General features: G+C 56.2%; 5 protein-coding genes across 5 annotated transcripts; 4 read left to right on the top strand and 1 right to left on the bottom strand.

Annotated features, from left to right (window-relative positions):
* Window positions 1–201: 201 nt before the first annotated feature.
* CHGG_04729 (uncharacterized protein) lies at window positions 202–5,084 on the bottom strand (the record flags this gene model as incomplete). The annotated part of the gene is made up of 5 exons (XM_001223942.1): window positions 202–2,272; window positions 2,447–2,518; window positions 2,572–3,859; window positions 3,917–4,342; window positions 4,688–5,084. 5 exons carry the CDS (start codon window positions 5,082–5,084, stop codon window positions 202–204), a joined length of 4,254 nt encoding a protein of 1,417 aa, XP_001223943.1.
* Window positions 5,085–7,290: 2,206 nt separating this feature from the next.
* Window positions 7,291–10,446, top strand: CHGG_04728 (uncharacterized protein; the record flags this gene model as incomplete). The annotated part of the gene is made up of 2 exons (XM_001223941.1): window positions 7,291–7,918; window positions 7,976–10,446. 2 exons carry the CDS (start codon window positions 7,291–7,293, stop codon window positions 10,444–10,446), a joined length of 3,099 nt encoding a protein of 1,032 aa, XP_001223942.1.
* Window positions 10,447–11,079: 633 nt separating this feature from the next.
* On the top strand, window positions 11,080–14,649 carry CHGG_04727 (uncharacterized protein; the record flags this gene model as incomplete). Its single annotated transcript, XM_001223940.1, has 2 exons — window positions 11,080–14,517; window positions 14,596–14,649. 2 exons carry the CDS (start codon window positions 11,080–11,082, stop codon window positions 14,647–14,649), a joined length of 3,492 nt encoding a protein of 1,163 aa, XP_001223941.1.
* Window positions 14,650–16,252: 1,603 nt separating this feature from the next.
* On the top strand, window positions 16,253–17,175 carry CHGG_04726 (uncharacterized protein; the record flags this gene model as incomplete). The annotated part of the gene is made up of 2 exons (XM_001223939.1): window positions 16,253–16,487; window positions 16,838–17,175. 2 exons carry the CDS (start codon window positions 16,253–16,255, stop codon window positions 17,173–17,175), a joined length of 573 nt encoding a protein of 190 aa, XP_001223940.1.
* A 989-nt stretch (window positions 17,176–18,164) lies between these two features.
* CHGG_04725 (uncharacterized protein) lies at window positions 18,165–19,212 on the top strand (the record flags this gene model as incomplete). The annotated part of the gene is made up of 2 exons (XM_001223938.1): window positions 18,165–18,585; window positions 18,659–19,212. 2 exons carry the CDS (start codon window positions 18,165–18,167, stop codon window positions 19,210–19,212), a joined length of 975 nt encoding a protein of 324 aa, XP_001223939.1.
* Between the last annotated feature and the right edge of the window lie 97 nt (window positions 19,213–19,309).

The following is a 19,309-nucleotide window of genomic DNA, read 5'->3' as shown; positions in this document are numbered from 1 at the left end:
CTATCAAAATGCCGCCAGCACCAACCGCTCGCCATCCGCACACATGGAGCAGGGAGACCAGTAAATGCATAGAACGCCGCCCAATGCAACCCAACCCGCACCATGCCAAAAAGTAAGGATGAGACCAACCATGCTGCATAACGCCGTCATGACCTCAAAAAACCCGCTTCCTCACTTCCCCACCCCCAGCACCTCCAACCCCTAGAGCGATAGGCCCTTCGTAGAAACCCCCTCCTCATCGTCCCGACCCGGCGGCGACAGTCCCATCTCCGTGCGGGGACTAGCACCCGCCCTCTCCCTCTCCTTTTCCCTCCCCTTCCCCTTCTCCTTCTCCTTCCCTCCCACCGTGCCCTTGATCCCCAGCCCAGCAGCGCCGGGTCCCTCACCCCTCGGACTCCGCCAAATACCAGCCCTCCTTCCGGGCGTCATCGTCGCAGATTTTCTCACCGTGGGCGTAGTTGCAGCATACCCACCAGTCCCACCACCACCACCACCACCACTTCCTCCTCCCCCAACAACAGCCCGGATCCGCCTGCTCCCTCCTCCACTCAACCCCAACCTCTCCCTCTCCCTATCTCTGTCCACATCCCTCTCCCGCCCAGCAGCAACCTCGATCAGCGCCGGCCCCGAAACCGAGCTCGGATCCGACCCTACCACCACCCGCCCCCTGTCCGCATACTGCTGGTGCTGATGTTGTTGATACAGTTGCTGCTGGTACTGCTGATACTGCTGCTGGGCATGATGGCGTCCCCACGACGAGCGCGCATTCGCAGCGCCCGCCGCGACAATGCCCTCGTCCGAATTCCACGCGGCAGCCAAACCTGGGACCGACTTGCGGCGCCTGCCACCGCCACCGCCACCACCCGGAGCTCCTGTTAGGGTACGCATCTCGCGCACCATGTGGCCCAAGCTCGCCTCGAGGGACTGCATGCGCGCGAGCATTTGTCTGTCTACATCGGTGCTATTGCTGCGCGCGTCGTCTTGGCTGAGCGCGTCCCTCTCCCTGTCCCTGTCTCTGTCCCTGGTGGGTGTGTCGTTGTGGACGCCCGCGGTGGGCGTCATGAGTAGGTCCGCGAGGGAACGCCGGCGGGCTGGGGGCAGGCCGTTGCCCGGTCCGGTGTTGGGGATGTCTAGTGTTAGCCCCCCGGTGCTGCGGTGAGGTGCCGTCGACGGTTGGATCATGGAACGCGGGCGGGAGGCGAGGTAGAGGGCGCGGCGTGGGGAGCGGCGGCCGGCGCCTGGTGTTAGGGGGGTGGCGATGGGTGTGTGGCGTGTGCTGAGAGGGCGGGAGAAGGGCCGGGCCGAGGCAGAAGAGGAGCTGTACGTCTGGGACTCCTCGGGGGCATAGAGGATCGTGTTGGTCGACAGTGTTCGCGTGTGAAGCGGTACTCGCCGGGAGGTTGTCGGGCGGGGGGAATCGACGGGTAACTCAGCGGCCGCGAACCGGGGGGCAACCGGGGTTGTAAAGTAGTCCTCGTCGATGACATCCTCCCTCACCGGGCCGAGATCGTCCATGGCGTTTGTCATGTCATCTCCTTCATCCTCGTCATTGGTGACCAGCTCGTCATCCCCATCCGCGTCCGTATTTTCCTTCACCTCGAAAGCGTAATCCCGCCGGGCAATACCGTCGTCGTAGACGGCGGGAGCCATTGGGTAGGGAGCATCCAAGATAAAATCGGCAGGGTCACTCGCCGTTGACCTGATGTCCGAGTAGTGCTTTGGGAACCTTGACGGCCGCTCTCGGTTCATGCTTAGCCTTCTCAGCCAGTCACTGCCTATCCTGCTGTCGATGGTTGAATAGTTCTGCGGCGAGTTGAGCCCCCCTTCATACTGGTCCATCCAGCTCCGGATTTCCGTTTGTGTCCTCCGTCGCTCGGTCCGTCTTTGCGTCCTCATATCCGGGACGCGCCGGAACACTTCTTCCAGCGCCTGATCCTTTTGATAGCCAACCACCGATTCCTCGCGAACTCGGGCGCTAGGGCTGAAGACGCCGGGGTCCGAGAACGCATGCGGACGGCCGCGCAGTCTATCAACAAGATCCGTTGCCTCGTACATTTCGGGCGCGAGGAAGAGTTTCTCGTAACAAAATATGCAGAGGAGCAGCGGGAAGTGTGTGGTTTTGATCACGGCGCGGTTGAACCGCACATACTGCCCCATGCTCATGCAATATCGTAGCGGCATGAGAGCCCAAGCGAAAATGTTGCCCGGGGCTACGTAGGAGAAAAGCGCGTCATTCTTCGCCATCGAAATGGTATTGATGGCAGAATTGAAGCTGTATCTTGTCAGTAACGGGATGGTGATAACTATTCTGTGAAACCTACTGGTACTCTTCGCTTGCTCTGGACGCGATGGACATGAACGAGTTGGCCAAAACGGTGATGAAAAGAGTTCTGAGAAGGGTTAGCCACCTGCTGTGAGGGAGGGAACACTATTGGCTGCCACTTACATGATCATGAAGTGGCTGATGACAAGGAACAGCCCCATCAACAACTTGCCCATCCAGCTGTAGGACGGCCACCTATAAATGTTGGTCAGTTTTCAGGGTGGCATTCGTTCGCAGGATATACGTACAACTCCCATGCAGATGGGGTGAATCCCATGAGCACTTGAAACATCTTGTAGGCTACCGCTGGAGGGTCATCTTGGTTCTTGGAGAACGCAAAGAAGACAAAGAAGCCGCTAAATCCGATGAGCACGAGCATAAAGACTGCAGCCAGGTCTACCGCGAGAAGCCGGAGCGATATCAGAAGCCTGGAGAAGTTGCGATAGTGGTCGAGCACGCCGAATATCCTCGGAAGCAAAAGGATGGCGTTCACAGCAAGGACATCGTACGCGTTTTGATTCCATTGGTGAGGATCAAGAAGAAACACGCCGTATATGCGCATGCAGTAGTAAACGATCAGCAGGAGCAATATGCCAAGGTCGAAGATGTTCCAGAAGCTCATAGCGTAAAACGAAAAGCCTTCTTCGTTAAACCCGACGAGCTCGTCGAGCATGAAACCGGCACTCCAAAACCAGAAAAGCAGCTCTAAGCTGGTGATCTTGCTCGATCTCTGGCTCAACACGGCGAGGAATAGAGATATCAAGATCATGAGAGAGCAGGTTGAGAAGAGTCGCCGGTAGCGGGGCACACGAAGCCGGGAGAGCCTAAAAATAGAAGCAGTCCTTGGGTTGTATAGGGTTACAGACCGCCGGCCAGCGGCGAATGACTGAGACCGAAGCGGTTCCTCTTTAGCCCGCTGATCACCCAGTAACGGGGTACGAACAGTGCTTTGGCGCCGCGACTGGTTACTCCCTGTCGCACTCGGCACGGAGCTCTGGTGCTGGGGCTCCTCTCTGGGGGAAGAGAAGCTAATGGCGCCGTTCCAGATGGCTTCGAGTTGCTGCGTCACCAAGGGGTGAGAAAGGAACTGCTTGGCGGAGGCTCGGATGGCGACCTCGATGGCTGAGGTCCGAAGAGTCGCCGGCTTTGGTCGCCCCCCTGGCGCGAGAGGTGTCTGCGAACCTGGGATGCCCTGGAGGGGGTAGAAGTCGTAACAGAGCGCATCGATAAGCTCCCGGGTCGTGTACTCCTTGAGCAGCTTGACAGCCAGAAGTTCGCACACCTTCGCCCGGGTGGCACTTGTGCCGGCGTTTCCAGGGTACAACTGGCCCTCCTTCTCAAATTGGAGACAGTTTGCTAACAGAGCGTAGAGGGTGCCTCGACAAAAATGTTGGGTGCGAATCTGCTGCAGCATCGGCTTGACGAGAAACTGCGACACCTGCGGGGACCTGAGCTGTTCCCAGCTCAGCGTGGTTTCGGTCCTCGTTTGAACAATAATGCGGATGGCGTGGGTCATGCTGTATATCGGGAGCGTATCTGTAGAACCCAGGCGTCAGCGACTCGACTTAACCACAAGCAACGGGGGATTCCCACCTAGCTGGTTGGCGGTGAAGAGGGGTAAGAGCCCGGTAGGCCGAGCCGGGCCATCCTCGTCCTCCACCGGGCGTCCCTCGGCCGGGTAGCGGGACCTGTCACCATCGTTGGATTCCTCCTCATCGTCGTCGTCGGCCTCGGTGAAGTCGGCGGTGGCATGAAGGTGACTGCGGTATTCGGCGACAGAAGGGCGGGATGCAACGTCTTGCTCGGGGTCCGTGGAACCCCCGACTTGGGAGGTGATACCCTGAAAGGGTCGGAGTAGGGCAGACAACATCCTCTGATCGGGTTGGGGGTGCCCCGGCGTGCTAGCAGCGGCGAATGAACGCCATGGAAATTGTCGAATATGAAGGGCTGCAGTCGGGGTATGTGCTGGGACGTCAATGGCTGCCCTGGTGGTCTCCCAACGCGTACCGCCGTCCTGATCTCGATGTCCGCTTACACAGTCGAAGCCGAAGAAAACAAACGCCCCACGATACAACAACTGCCTTGGAGTGAAACAATTGATGGCCTAATAAGGCATATTACCTTTTTCTCCTTCCCTCCAAGTCTGCAGAAAACCCTCCCAAAGAGAAGATAATGAGGCGCGTGGAGCGCGACTGGCAGTAGCCAGGAAGGATAGGATGGAGCGAGCGTGGGTGGTGGGACGGGGCTAATAAGGGGGCCCGCCGTATCTGTCGACCGATCGCCTGATATGGGCCGGGGGTGGTTCCTCGGGAGGACGAAGGTGAGGAGGGTCAGCTGGGGAATCCCTGCACAGCGCTAAAACACGCCGACACCCTCCCACGCTGCTGCCAACTTTAAAATCATGGAAGAGACTCGACCAGGAGGGAGGAAAGATCTCTTGGGTTTTTCGGGCCCCATCCTCCTCCTCCTCCACCTCCCTCCCATCATTCAGGCTACACCGCCAGACCTGGACACTTTGACTTGGTGGCCTGTTGGCGAATAGGGGAGCGTGAAGCGGCGGCTGTTGCATGCGCGCAGCAGCGAATCGCGGGGTCAAGCCCGTTAAAGTGGGCGCCGCCAAGAAGGACGGCGAGGAGGCTGCCTTGCTGGGATGGCGACCAAGTCCACTCCATTGCAGGAATAGCGTCGTTGGACGGAACGCGGCATGTCGCGATGCAAGCGGGCAACCTGCCTCCTTTCTCCCACCTCCCATCTCCCACATGCCGCTCCTGTCGAGGCCACGCTTGTCCAACTTGGATCGACCAATACCGCCATGGCGCCCCTCTCTAGGTATCGTGGTGAACGCATGACCGCACTTTCGGTGGACGGTGGACGGTGAAAGCGCAGGGTCTTTCAGGGTAGGTTACACTGCTGTGGGTTGCATTTGGCGATATGCAGCAGTTGTCGCCTATCATCCCACATGCCGACCCTCCATTCGAATCGAAGCTGCCTATCCAGTGCCATCCTCCTGGTTTGTCGATCCTCTCCTATCTCCATCGGGCGAAGAGAACGGAGGAGCACAGATGTGAATAAAGGAGACTTGAAACATATTAAACGAGAAGCGGGGTGAATCAGCGAAAGGGCCCAAATCAGATACCTAAGAACGGGAGCATTAGATTGATTGATGCGGAAGCCCTTGATCTTCAGTGACCTGCTGCCAAGCAAGATAACGCCATCATGTCTTCTGATGGTCCCGGACATAACACACGATTAGGATGATGCAAGTCAGATCTGAGACGATGAAACCGTTCTGTCTCAAAAACCGAAGAACTGGGCTCGAGGGATCAAACGGAATGTCTTGATGATGTTTGTCCCCCACGCCGCACAGACGAATCGGTAGCGTAATCCTCACCTCGCATCCCATGTCTCGTCCAGAGATGCGATGGCAGGGTAGCAATGGGATGGAGAAAGAGGAAACCCGCGTGGCCCATGCCGTGCATTAGCGAAGACGACCGGATGTTTTCCTCCATGGACAGTGCGCTTCTGGTGGCTGTAGATTTTGTGACGCAAACATGAAGGTGAGCCCGAAGACTTCTAAATATGATGATGGGGGGCGAAAAATCGATGGGGTAGGTGCCTGCCATGAATTGTCGAGGACACTGGACGAGAAGGAGCGATGCAAACCATAGCTTCAAAAAATGATCCCTGGCACAGTGTCAAATCAGGTAATTAACAAAACAATTCAACAAAATTGACACTCATTCATGTTAGTTCCTAAATTATCGATCTACTGTTTACGATAACTATTCGTTACATTCACTTATAGAGAACGGTAGGTATCTAACTTTACGAAGCACCAAAGTGTGGTTCGATATCTGGCAAGGCTACTTGGCAGGTATGTGCATCTTGCATTCCAAATCTCGCAAGCCTGGAGCATGGAGGATGCTTCATCCGCCGCCCATGTCCCTGCCGACCTAGGTTGAGGACCCATCCTCGGCCCGCACCCACGCTCCTTTGGTGCAGCATCAAGGTTTTAGCTGCGAGCCCCCACGCCCTTAATTCAATAAGGTCAGCGAGGCCCGCTGGCTCAACGGGGGAGCGTCAACATCGACAACTTCAACAATTGCAAGATTCGGCGTTCGAGTCCAAGTTGGATCGAACAAGCTAAGCCAGAGAGCTGAAGCTTTTTCCACTTGTTTATTTATTTCTACGTTTTCATCGATATTGGATTCATTCAATTCAGAAAAGCTATTTTTTTCAGGATAGCTCGTGTTCCGATTGTTGTGGGAAGGTGGAAAGTGAGGCTGTATCAAAAGACCATGTCGAAAACACCAAATGCCGATGTAGGAGGCTGCAAGATGCACCTGAAAAATCCGATCTCAGGCGGTCACAAAAATCAGTCTCGGTTGCAGCATGAACCTTGCTCAACAGGTCGAACATGGTCGAGAACCCCACGACAGCAACCCCGCCAAACTGCGTCCTGCTGCCCTGATTGGACAATCACAGAAAAAGCTGCTCCCCATCGGCCGCTGGGAACCCCGCTAGCCCATCACCGCCCTGCAAAAAAGTTTGGTGGGGAGGTATCGTTTTGCCGTGTGGCGGGGCACTTGGAGACGATACAAATTTCTTCAACACCCAACCTTTTTGCCTCCCTCTGCTTCTATTCCTCTCCTTTTTGTGCAGAAGGGCTGGTGAAGCTGGATCATGACAATTCAAGGGTGAAACAACCTCTCTTTTGGCATTCTTTCCAGCCAATTGCTGCGGCAGCACCGTTGCGAGATCCTGAACTTCGAGGTCCAGCGACTCCAGTTCCGCTCCATCACATTCTCGGTCCCCCACCACACGCGACCTCCCCGATCCCCATCCTTGAGGACTCGCTCACCCTTCTTTTTTTTTTTTTTTTTTGACCACCCACATACTTTTTCCCATTACCCTCTTCTTTCCTTCCCGGGTTTTGCCTCCCTTTTCTTCGAGTCACAAAACTCGCAATGGCTACCACACTCTTCCGCCCCGCCACGGCGCGCGTCACCAGCGCCGAGACTCAAGGACTGGTCGCCCTTGAGCTCGAAGACGGTGCCGTCTACCAGGGCTACAGCTTCGGTGCGCCTAAGAGCATTTCTGGCGAGCTGGTCTTCCAGACGGGTTTGGTGGGGTATCCCGAATCCATCACGGACCCCTCCTACCGCGGCCAGATCCTCGTCATCACCTTCCCCTTAGTCGGCAACTATGGCGTGCCCCCGAGGGAAGCCCTCGACGAGCTCCTCGGCAGCCTTCCAGCGCACTTCGAGTCGTCTCAAATCCACGTCGCCGGTCTAGTCACGGCCACATATGCGGGAGAAGACTTCTCTCACTACCTCGCGAACTCATCCCTCGGGACATGGCTCAAGGAGCAGGGCATCCCCGCCATGTACGGCGTCGACACCCGCGCCTTGACAAAGCGCATTCGAGAGGAGGGAAGCATGCTTGGTCGCATGCTTCAAGAGAAACAGGACCTGACCAATGGGGCCAATGACGACGTCGACGGCCTCGAACTCCCGGGCGTAATGGGCGACTGGAGGCCCCGTTTCGAGTCAATGGGCTGGGTCAACCCCAACGAGAAGAACCTCGTAGCAGAGGGTTAGTTGGAACTGCAAAGGAATTCCACGTGAACACACAAAGCTAACGCCTTGCTAGTCTCTATCAAGGCGCCCAAGTTGTACCGACCGTCCGAGACCAACGCCCTGAAGCACTCCTCGGGCCGCCCGCTCCGCATTCTCTGTCTCGATGTTGGTATGAAATACAACCAGCTCAGATGCTTCCTCAAGCGCGGTGTGGAAGTCCTAGTCTGTCCTTGGGACTATGACTTCCGCAGCGAGACCTACGACGGCTTGTTTGTCTCCAACGGTCCCGGTGACCCGGCGATTTTGGACACCACAGTCAAGCGCATCGCCGCCGCCCTCGAGGAAAACCGCACCCCCATCTTTGGCATCTGCTTGGGTCATCAGCTGCTTGCCCGGGCCGCTGGGGCCAAAACTACCAAGCTCAAGTTTGGTAATCGCGGGCACAATATCCCCTGCACCAGCTTGGTGACCGGCAAATGCCACATCACCTCTCAGAACCACGGCTACGCCGTCGATGCCGCCACTCTTCCCACCGGCTGGCAGGAACTGTTTGTCAATGCCAACGACGGCAGTAACGAGGGTGTAATGCATCTTGACCGGCCGCACTTCAGCGTGCAGTTCCACCCTGAAAGCACCCCCGGCCCCAGGGACACCGAGTTCCTGTTTGACGTCTTTATCCAGGCCGTCTCCGACTGCGCCGCTGACAGCAGCCTGCTGCAGAAGGGTGTCCAATTCCCCGGCGGCACTGTCGAGGAGAACAACAGGCTCCACCCTCGCGTCTCCGTCAAGAAGGTCCTTGTGCTCGGCAGTGGTGGTCTGAGCATCGGCCAGGCCGGTGAATTCGACTACTCTGGTAGTCAGGCGATCAAGGCTCTGAAGGAGGAAGGCATCTACACCGTTCTCATCAACCCCAACATTGCAACCATCCAAACCTCCAAGGGCCTCGCCGACAAGGTCTACTTCCTGCCCGTCAATGCCGAGTTTGTTCGCAAGGTCATCCTTTACGAGAAGCCCGATGCCATCTACTGCACCTTTGGTGGCCAGACCGCTCTGTCGGTTGGTATCCAGCTCAAGGATGAGTTCGAGGCGCTCGGCGTCAAGGTCTTGGGAACGCCCATCGATACCATCATCACGACTGAGGACCGTGAGCTGTTCGCCCGGAGCATGGACTCTATTGGTGAGAAATGCGCCAAGTCTGCCTCCGCCAACAATGTCGAGGAAGCTATGAGGGTTGTCAAGGACATTGGCTTTCCGGTCATTGTCCGCGCCGCATATGCCCTCGGTGGCCTCGGCAGCGGTTTCGCTAACAACGACGCCGAACTTCTTGATCTCTGCAACAAAGCCTTCGCCGCCAGCCCCCAGGTGCTGATCGAGCGTAGTATGAAGGGCTGGAAGGAGATCGAATACGAAGTCGTCAGAGATTGCCAGGACAACTGCATTACGGTATGCAACATGGAGAATTTTGATCCTCTCGGCATCCACACTGGCGATTCGATCGTCGTCGCTCCTTCTCAGACGCTCTCGGACGAAGACTACAACATGCTCCGGACGACGGCCGTTAACGTTATCCGCCATCTCGGAGTGGTCGGCGAGTGCAACATTCAATACGCGCTTAACCCCTTCTCCAAGGAGTATTGCATCATTGAGGTCAATGCTAGACTGTCCCGGTCTTCGGCCCTGGCTTCCAAGGCCACTGGCTACCCTCTTGCCTTCATTGCCGCCAAGTTGGGTCTCGGCATCCCTCTAAAGGAAATCAAGAACAGCGTCACCAAGGTCACCTGTGCTTGCTTCGAGCCCTCTCTTGACTACGTCGTGGTCAAGATGCCTCGTTGGGATCTCAAGAAGTTCACCCGTGTCTCCACCCAGCTCGGCTCATCCATGAAGAGTGTCGGCGAAGTCATGAGCATCGGTAGAACTTTCGAGGAAGCTATCCAGAAGGCCATCCGCGCCATTGATTTCCACAACCTAGGCTTCAACGAGACACCGGCGCTTATGTCGATTGACGATGAGCTCCAAACCCCGTCTGACCAACGCCTCTTCGCCATCGCAAACGCCATGGCTGCCGGGTACTCTGTCGAGAGAATTTGGGAGTTGACCAAGATCGACAAGTGGTTCCTCGACAGGCTCAAGGGCCTCAACGACTTCGCCAACAAGATGAAGGACTTCAAGGCTGCGGGTGGCAGCCTCCGGCCCGGGATCCTCCTCCAGGCCAAGCAACTGGGCTTCTGTGATCGTCAGATTGCCAAGTTCTGGGGCTCTACCGAGCTCGCCGTTCGTGGCATGCGTCTTGAGGCCGGCATCACCCCTTTCGTGAAGCAGATCGACACGGTGGCCGCCGAGTTCCCCGCCTACACCAACTACCTCTACCTCACCTACAACGCCAGCGCGCATGACATCACGTTCGACGACAACGGCGTCATGGTGCTTGGCTCGGGTGTGTACCGCATCGGCTCTTCGGTCGAGTTCGACTGGTGTTCCGTGAGGGCAATTCGCACCCTTCGCGAGTCGAACTGCAAGACTATCATGGTTAATGTAAGTGTATAGGTTTCCTTTTTTTTACCTTGGCTGCAAACGAACCCCTCGTTATTCCCACTCCACACACCATTTGAATTTATTCTGTTTTCGCTTGCTTCCTTCAAGTGAAGGATGCTCAACTTAACCTCGCGTCGACCTGGACTCAATGACCGGCCTGGACTTATCAAAACGCTACGCCGCTGCGCCGGCGTCGACCCTTCCGCGCTGGTTTTGATCCTTCCGCGGCGGCAACCTTCCCCGCGACGCGCTATCGAAACGGACAACATCAGAATGCCGTCTAGGCCCTCCAGTCAAGTGTCGTTCCAGTGTCCAAACACATTATGTGGGCAAGGAGTCGCATTTGCTTTTTTCGAGATTGACGAGAAGACTCGTTGCATCACGAAACCCTTTATGTCCGGGAGAATTCGAAGTCCCTGAAACCCCAACGAGCCCTGATCACATCCTTCCTTTCAAAGAAACAGAACCCCCATCTCCCCTTGACAAGAAATATATAGAAACAATGCTAACATCCCAAAAAAGTACAATCCCGAGACCGTGTCGACTGATTACGACGAGGCCGACAAGTTGTATTTTGAGAACATCAACGTTGAAACGGTGTTGGACATCTACGAGGTGGAGTCTGCCAGCGGTGTTCTCGGAGCCATGGGCGGCCAGACACCAAACAACATCGCGCTGCCGCTCCTGCGTGCTGGTGTCAACGTGCTGGGCACTTCCCCTGAAATGATCGACACTGCTGAAAATCGGTACAAGTTCTCTCGCATGCTTGACCGCATCGGGGTTGACCAGCCGACCTGGAAGGAGTTGACAAGCTTCGAGGAGGCAAGGGCCTTCTGCCAGAAGGTCTCGTACCCGGTATTAGTGCGCCCGTCATACGTGCTTTCTGGTGCGGCGATGAACACGGTCTACTCGGAGCATGATTTGCAAAGCTACCTCCAGCAAGCCGCTGAGGTCTCACGCGAACATCCGGTTGTGATCACCAAGTACATTGAGAATGCCAAGGAGATTGAGATGGACGCCGTGGCCAAGGACGGCCAGGTCGTTGGTCACTTTATCTCGGAGCACGTCGAAAACGCTGGTGTTCACTCTGGTGATGCCACGCTCATCGTCCCCCCACAGGATTTGTCCAAGACAACCATTCAGCGCATCGAGGAGGCGACCCGCAAGATCGGCGATGCCCTCAACGTCACGGGCCCCTTCAACATTCAGTTCATCGCCAAGGACAACGATATCAAGGTGATTGAGTGCAACGTTCGCGCCTCTCGCTCGTTCCCCTTCGTCTCCAAGGTCATGGGCGTTGATCTCATCGAGATGGCCACCAAGGCAATCATGAACATTCCGTTCGAAGAGTATCCGGAGATTCAGTGCCCGCCGGACTGCGTGGGCGTCAAGGTTCCCCAGTTCAGCTTCTCGCGACTTTCTGGCGCTGATCCCGTTCTTGGTGTCGAAATGGCTTCGACCGGTGAGGTTGCGTCCTTCGGTGCCGATAAGTACGAGGCATACCTCAAGGCCTTGCTCTCGACAGGCTTCAAGATTCCCAAAAACAACATCCTTCTCTCCATCGGCTCCTACAAGGACAAGGAGGAGATGTTGCCTTCAATCAAGAAGCTGCAGGAGATGGGCTACAAATTGTTTGCCACAGCCGGAACCGCAGACTTCCTTGGCACCCATGGCGTGCAAGTGCAGTACGTCGAGGTCCTTCCTAAGGGAGAGGACCAAAAGTCCGAGTACTCGCTTTCGCAACATTTGGCCAAGAACATGATCGACTTGTACATCAACCTGCCTTCCAACAATAAGTACAGACGCCCGGCCAACTACATGAGCAAGGGATACCAAACCCGCCGTATGGCTGTCGATTATCAGGTCCCGCTCGTTACCAACGTGAAGAACGCCAAGATCCTGATTGAAGCCCTCGCCAGGCATTTCGACCTCGACATCGGTGTCCGCGACTATCAGACCAGCCACCGCACGATCCAGCTACCTGGGTTGATCAACATCGCTGCTTTTGTTCCAGGCTTGGTCTCCAGGGATAGCGATGACCTCCAGCGCGTGACCCAGGCCTCTATCGCTGCTGGTTTCAGCATGATCCGGGTCATGCCCGTCGGCAAGGAGGGCTCGATCACAGACGTCAAGTCGCTGAAGGTCGCCCAGCAAAACAGCAAGCGCGGCGCGTACTGCGACTTCAACTTGTCCATTGCGGCGACGTCAGACAACGCCCATCAAATCAGCCACGCTGCCGGTGAGGTCGGTTCCCTGTTTATTCCGTTCAACCACCTCTCGGACAACATTAGCAAGGTTGCCGCGGTGGAGGCGCACTTTGAAGCCTGGCCTACACACAAGCCGATCATCACAGACGCGCGGACCACGGATCTGGCATCCGTTCTACTACTCGCCAGCCTGCACAGCCGCCGTATCCACGTCACGGCGGTAACCACCAAGGACGATATCAAGCTCATCGCCCTCAGCAAGGAGAAAAGCCTCAAGGTCACCTGCGACGTCAGCATTTATTCGCTGCATCTGTCGCAGAAAGACTACCCTGGGTGCCAGTTCCTGCCTACGGCGGAGGACCAGGTTGCCCTCTGGGAGCACTTGGAGACGATTGATGTCTTCTCTATCGGCAGCTTGCCCTACCAGCTTGCTCACTTCTTGAAGAAGGATGCGGATGTGGCCGTCGGCATTGCCGATGCGCTGCCGCTTCTTTTGACTTCGGTCGCCGAGGGCAAGCTTACTGTCGGCGATGTCAAGGCCAAGCTCCACGACAACCCGAGGGAGATCTTCGAGCTCCACGATCAGTTGGGCGCAGCCTTGGAAGTCGAGATCGACCGCCCGTATACCTTGGAAGCCACCGGTCCTTGGACTCCCCTCGCGGGCAAGGTCCTGAAGGCTACTATCCAGCGCGTCACCTTCCAGGACCAAGTCGTCTGCCTTGATGGGTCTATTGTTCCCACGCAGCCAAGGGGCAGTGACATGTCTGCCCATGGGGCCATACCTCCTAATGCCGCCATTTCATCGCCTGCTGTCAAGCCTGTGCACCACCCCATGTCGCCCATCCTCGATGACCGCCGTCAGCTCCGGTCGGCGCATGGCAGGCCAAAGGCCACGGAAAGCATGGGTCCTCTCGTTCCCCTAGCTCGGACACATGGAGTCGATGACCTTGCTCTCCCTTTGAGTATGCAGCCGACCATTTCGCCGTTGCAGGAAATGCTCTCTGTTCCGTCGTCGTTCAAGAAGGCGCACATTCTGTCCGTCAAGCAGTACACGCGCTCCGACCTGCGTCTCCTCTTCCACATTGCCCAGGAAATGCGTCTCGGGGTGCAGCGTGAAGGCGTCCTCGACATCCTCCGTGGCCGTCTGCTGTGTACCCTCTTCTACGAGCCCTCAACGCGCACGTCGGCCTCGTTCGATGCGGCCATGCAGCGCCTCGGCGGCCGGACTATCGCAATCACGACATCCACCTCGTCCGTCCAAAAGGGTGAGACACTCCAGGACACGCTCCGCACCCTCGCCTGCTACGGAGATGCAGTGGTTCTCCGCCACCCGGATGAAAAGTGTGTGGACGTCGCCAAGAAGTACTCCCCCGTGCCGGTGATCAACGGCGGCAACGGCAGCAAGGAGCACCCGACCCAGGCCTTCCTCGACCTCTTCACCATCCGTGAGGAGCTCGGCACCATGCAGGGCCTCACCATCACCTTCGTCGGTGACCTTCTCCACGGCCGGACGGTGCACTCCCTCGTCTACCTGCTCCAGCACTACGAGGTCAAGGTGCAGCTCGTCTCGCCCAAGACACTCGCCTTGCCTGCGACGGTCCGCCAGCAGCTCGTTGACACGGGCGCGCTGCTCTGCGAGTCGGAGGCGCTGACGCCGGAGATCCTGGGGCGGACGGATGTCCTGTACTGCACGCGCGTGCAGAAGGAGCGGTTCGAAAGCCCCAAGGAGTACGAGGCAGTCAAGGACTCGTACCGCATTGATTACGGCACCCTCAAGCATGCCAAGTCCAACATGGTGGTTATGCATCCGCTGCCGAGGAACGAGGAGGTCGCGGAGGAGGTCGATTTCGACCAGCGCGCGGCTTATTTCAGACAGGTGAGTCTTTTTTTTTCCCCCTTTTAGGGGTACCTAGTCCTTGACCGTATGTGAACGTGTTGCTAACTATGATTGCAGATGAGATACGGTCTTTACTGCCGCATGGCTCTGCTTGCGCTGGTCATGTCGTAGAGGCTGGGTCCAATAGATAGAAGCGGAGTTTTTTTTTGTTTTGTTCTATATATACGGGAGGGGTCGGAAAAAGTTGTCTAGCATTTGTTTTGGGCGGTGTTTTTTGTTTTCTTGAATGACTGGTTAGAACAACATTTTGCTTTTGATAGCTAGACTCAAGGATCTTCTGAGACTATCTCGGCTTGTGCCGCTGATTCATGGTGATGGTTTATGTGATTTGGATATGCCTGGGGGTTGGCTGTCTCATATCGGTGTACCTGGCTACGAGGGGTTAATGTGTTATATTGTGTATCATGTATGTGTAGGCATATGTGTATGTCTTTGTATTAGATGTAGTTTGTGGGATTTAGGATGCGGGTCAATGAATCCCTCGTTTTATGGGCGAGAAAAGTTGGACTCCAAGTAACTATAGATGTCTACCGAGCTCGACTTGAAGAATGAAGACAGAGTTAACTATCTGAAATTTAATTAATCACTTTGTTAACTGTTCTTACTTTCTTCTTCTTTTATCTCTTCTTCTTTTATCTCTTCTTCTTTTATCTCTTCTTCTTTTATCTCTTCCCCTTTAACTTCTTCTTCTTTAATCTATTCCCCTTTTATCTCTTCTCCCTTTATTCACCCCCCCCCCCCCCCACCCCCCCCCTCTTTTTTTTTTTCTTTTTCTTCAGCTTCCGAGCTCAACCATTCTTAGCCGCGAGTTCATATCATTATCGACCCACTCAACGAGTCGCGTTGAGCATCGCGGCGTCCCATATTTACCTCCAATCATCACCTCTCAACAACCACAACGACTTCAATACTAAGCCATAATGGCGACTTCTGTCACAGAATCATCGGCTAATACCGAATCCACCCAGAGGAACCGAAAATACCTTACCCCGGTAGAACGGGCTTGGATTTTGTCGGCACGAAAGGCCGGGGTTTCAAGAAAGTCGCTGGCAGCAAAATTCGATTGCAGCTTGGCTACCATTTCCAAAACTTGCAAACGTGTAGAGGCCACTGGAACAGTTGAAACCGCACCACGCAGTGGCCGCCCCGAAGCTGAGCCCCTCCGAGGTCCGATACATGATTTTGATGGCAAAACGGAACCCCGGAATGAGCTGGGCACCCCTGTTGGATGTGTGCCCCCAGCCCGTCACCAGGAACACCCTGAAAAAGATTCTGGGCCAGCATTTCCGTCCTGTCAGTCAAACGGATTAAACCCTAACCCTACACCCCGCGTCACCCGCCAACCCATGCATGCGGAATTTCGAACTTGGATCAAGCTTCCAAACTTTCAAGCTTCCAAGTTCACCACCGAAGCTGCCCGAGGTAGTTATCCAGCACCTCAATTCGGCCTCACTCAAACCCGGCCAAGGCCGCATTGACGGGGCCCTCTCTCGCGTCATGGTCTAATCCCACTTGTATGCCGAATTGAGCATCAGTACATATTCCAACGCACCCAGATTGAGCACCCCACAACCAGCCGCCCGACTTTCCCAAAGCCCAACACCGTCACCTAAACAAACCTTCCAACCCCTCCAAACGGCACCACACACCAAAAAAAAGGGAACCCCAAAGAAAGGGACCATGGCCCCGCCAACACCTCCACCCGCGCTCGCGCATGACCTCCTCCCTCTTCGCCACCACCGTCCTCGCTAGCTTCCTCGTCGTCGCCCTCCCCCACATCCTACCCTGCCCCGCGCCGCGCCGCGCCTATGCCGATGAGGGGGACATGGCCATGCAGCAGCAACAGGGCCAACAACAAAACGGTGGGGTGGTGAGGAGGGTGAGGCGCCGGAGTAGCAGGGGTGAAGTGTCATCTTCTTCTCGGGGGGGTGCGGAGGAGAGGTTGGGTGGTGGGTGGTGGTGGTGAGGATGGGGTGGGGGTTGTGGAGTTTAGGCCGCGATCGTCGCCGTTGCCGTCCTCGGAAAGGGGGGAGGGGATGGCTGCTAGGAGGAGGGCGGGGAGGGAGTGTCCGGTGCCGAAGCCGGGGGGGATATTGGGTGAATGGTTGGGGTTTCATGGTGGTACGGGTAGTGCTGGTGGTGGTGATGGTGGAGGGAAAGAGGGCGGAGAGAAGACCAGGCCGGTTAGGTAACGAATGGGGTGGCGGGTATGACAGGGTGGAAAAAACCAATGCGGTGGAATGTGTGCTATGGAAGGGGGGGTTGCCAGGGCTGGCAGAGATGTGTAATCTCAAAAAAGGAATGAGGGGGATACAAAGGGGGCATGGATATGGGCGTGGGTATACCCTTGGTGGTCATCTACACGGTAGCGGCCATGATTCAGAATATGAAGCAATATTTGCGGTTCCCGACGGCATCCCTGCCCGAACACCAGAAGGGCATCCAATGGCCCGAATGTCGAGCACATTTTGGAGGAAATGGACATCGCTCGGCCATGGGGCGGACAAGGGCAACACCAGGATGTTCCATTCTTTCCATGCTCACTCCTCGGCCGTTTCCGAAAGTGCAGTCTGTGAGGGTGGCAACCCACGAAACAGGAATCACTTTACATCAAACAACTCCAAGGCCACGTCATGAGCGACCGGTTCACGGTATCCGAGGATATCCGGTGAAGAGTAATGACAAACTGGCGCACAACAGCTTATCCGGATACCTTGACACAGCTGAACTACTATTGCTGGGAGTAACCATTATCACTTGCCATCCCATTTCCACGGTGCCGGAACTAGCCTGCTAACTACGCCCAGATTCACCATGACGGCGTTGAAGGTTACCGACAACAAGGAAATGAAAATAGATCAATCTACACACACGTTCCGGCTTCCACGCCCTCGGTCTACTGTTTGCCGGTCTCGCTAAAGCGAGGCGGGCTTGGCCCACGTTCTGATCTTCGTTCCACGGCATATATCCTGATGTCGAAAATCGAAAAGTTCTCCTTGGTAGCGATCCGTCCTACACACCATCTCCATCCTTAATCTTCACGGGCTACAGCAAAGTTGAATATCTCGCCTCCACTCCTCCTAATTCTCCACCTTGCACAGTTGTACTCCTGCCCGTCTCCAACATCAAACTATTCTTTACAACTTTTATTCTACCCTAGCGGCGGACCGTCTGTTACTTCACATAGCTTAGATAGCGGCACGGATGGTGTTTCACGGCCGGTGAGAAATGTGTCATGCCCTCCTCGTCTTGGCTTTTCCCGCCCTTCCGGCTTATACCGTTTCCCGTTTCATCGACATCCCATCATCCCATCCGTATGGTGGCATGTCCAGCCCAATGAGGCATGAAATTAGGAAAGGACATGTCATCTTATTTCCATCCTTCTCTAGGCTAAGAACAAAAGGGCCTTTGGTTTCGCTCCCTACGAGACCTTCAAGCCCGTTTCATTCATTGTTCCCTCTTTTTAGTTTCTATTTCTTACCTTCATTTTTACTTGTTGTTAATATATTTTGAGGTAAGTGGTGATATCCCCCGTCTTGGGCTTTTACTTACCCCCCAAAAGCTGTGCTCACCGTCCTTCATTCATTCTTGCCACCGTTTTTCACTCAACCCATTAGCTTCTCACGATGAAGGCTCTGGGGTTCCTTCTTACCGCCGGCCTAGCGACGGCACGCATCCACCTCCCACGCCAAATCGGCATCAACAACCTCAACATCAGCAACAGCGGCGCCTCTAGCTTCAACTTGGCAGACTTCAACCTAGGGGAGCTGGGTCTGGATGGCCTGGAAGTGGGCGGCCTGAATCTCGGCACCGTCGACCTCGGGAACCAGGACGTCATCGCAGAGGCCATCTTGGCCATGCTCGGCGGCTTCTGTCTGGGCAATACCCTCGACCGGAACAATATCCTGAGCTTTGGGTTCAACAACGATGTCGATTTGTTCTTCCAGCTTGCGCAGCTGATGCAGCTGGAGCAGCTGGGGTTCTTGGATCTGGGCGGTATCCAGTCGCTGTTTAACAACGGGCATGTCCTGGGCGGGTTCAACCTGGGTGAGTACCCTGTCTTTCCGTGTAGTTTTGTAGCCGTCCCACTATCAATGACATCGACGGCTAACCCCCTCAGGCGTCTTCAAGCGCGAAGTAGCCGAGGCCAAGAAGACCATGAAGCGCACCAAGCTGCGACGCGGCCGGAAGGCTAAGCGGCAGTGCGCCACGGGAGGCGTGGACGCGGTGGGCGCGGTGGGAGCAGGCAACTCAGGGGCTGCTACCAACGACGGCACCTTCAACATCGCCACGGCCCCCCCGGACACATTCGCTACGGTAACCACGACAGCCGCCGAGGCCGGCTTCACCATCGCCACGGTCCCCGCGGACGAGGCCGGGGTCACCATCGCCACAGCCGTAGCAGCCGCCGACATCTCATCATCCCCCGCGGCATCAGTGCCCTCAGCCACCGCCTCGACGTCGGTTGCTGCAGCCAGTGCTACCCAGGCGATAGCCGCAACCTCGGCGGTCGTGGCAAGCCCCATTGCAACTATGGTGGCACCCGCTTCTGCCATTGATGCGGTAGCATCGGGTGCTCTCTCGGCTGCCACTACTACTGCCGCCCAACAAGTCGCCGTGAGCGCTATCCCTGCGGCTGCGGCGTCTGTTGCGCCTGTTGCTGGTTGGGGTTGATGCCGTCAGTTCTGTCCCTGCTGCTGCTGCTGCTGCTACTACTTCTGTGGCGGGGGATGCTGCGGAGGTGGTTGACGACGTCAACTTGGCAGACCTC

The sequence above is a fragment of the Chaetomium globosum genome, genomic scaffold (assembly GCF_000143365.1).
Source record: "Chaetomium globosum CBS 148.51 scaffold_4 genomic scaffold, whole genome shotgun sequence".
NCBI lineage: Eukaryota > Fungi > Ascomycota > Sordariomycetes > Sordariales > Chaetomiaceae > Chaetomium > Chaetomium globosum.
The sequence above is the reverse complement of the archived record's forward strand: the minus strand, read 5'-3'. Positions and strand labels throughout refer to the sequence as shown.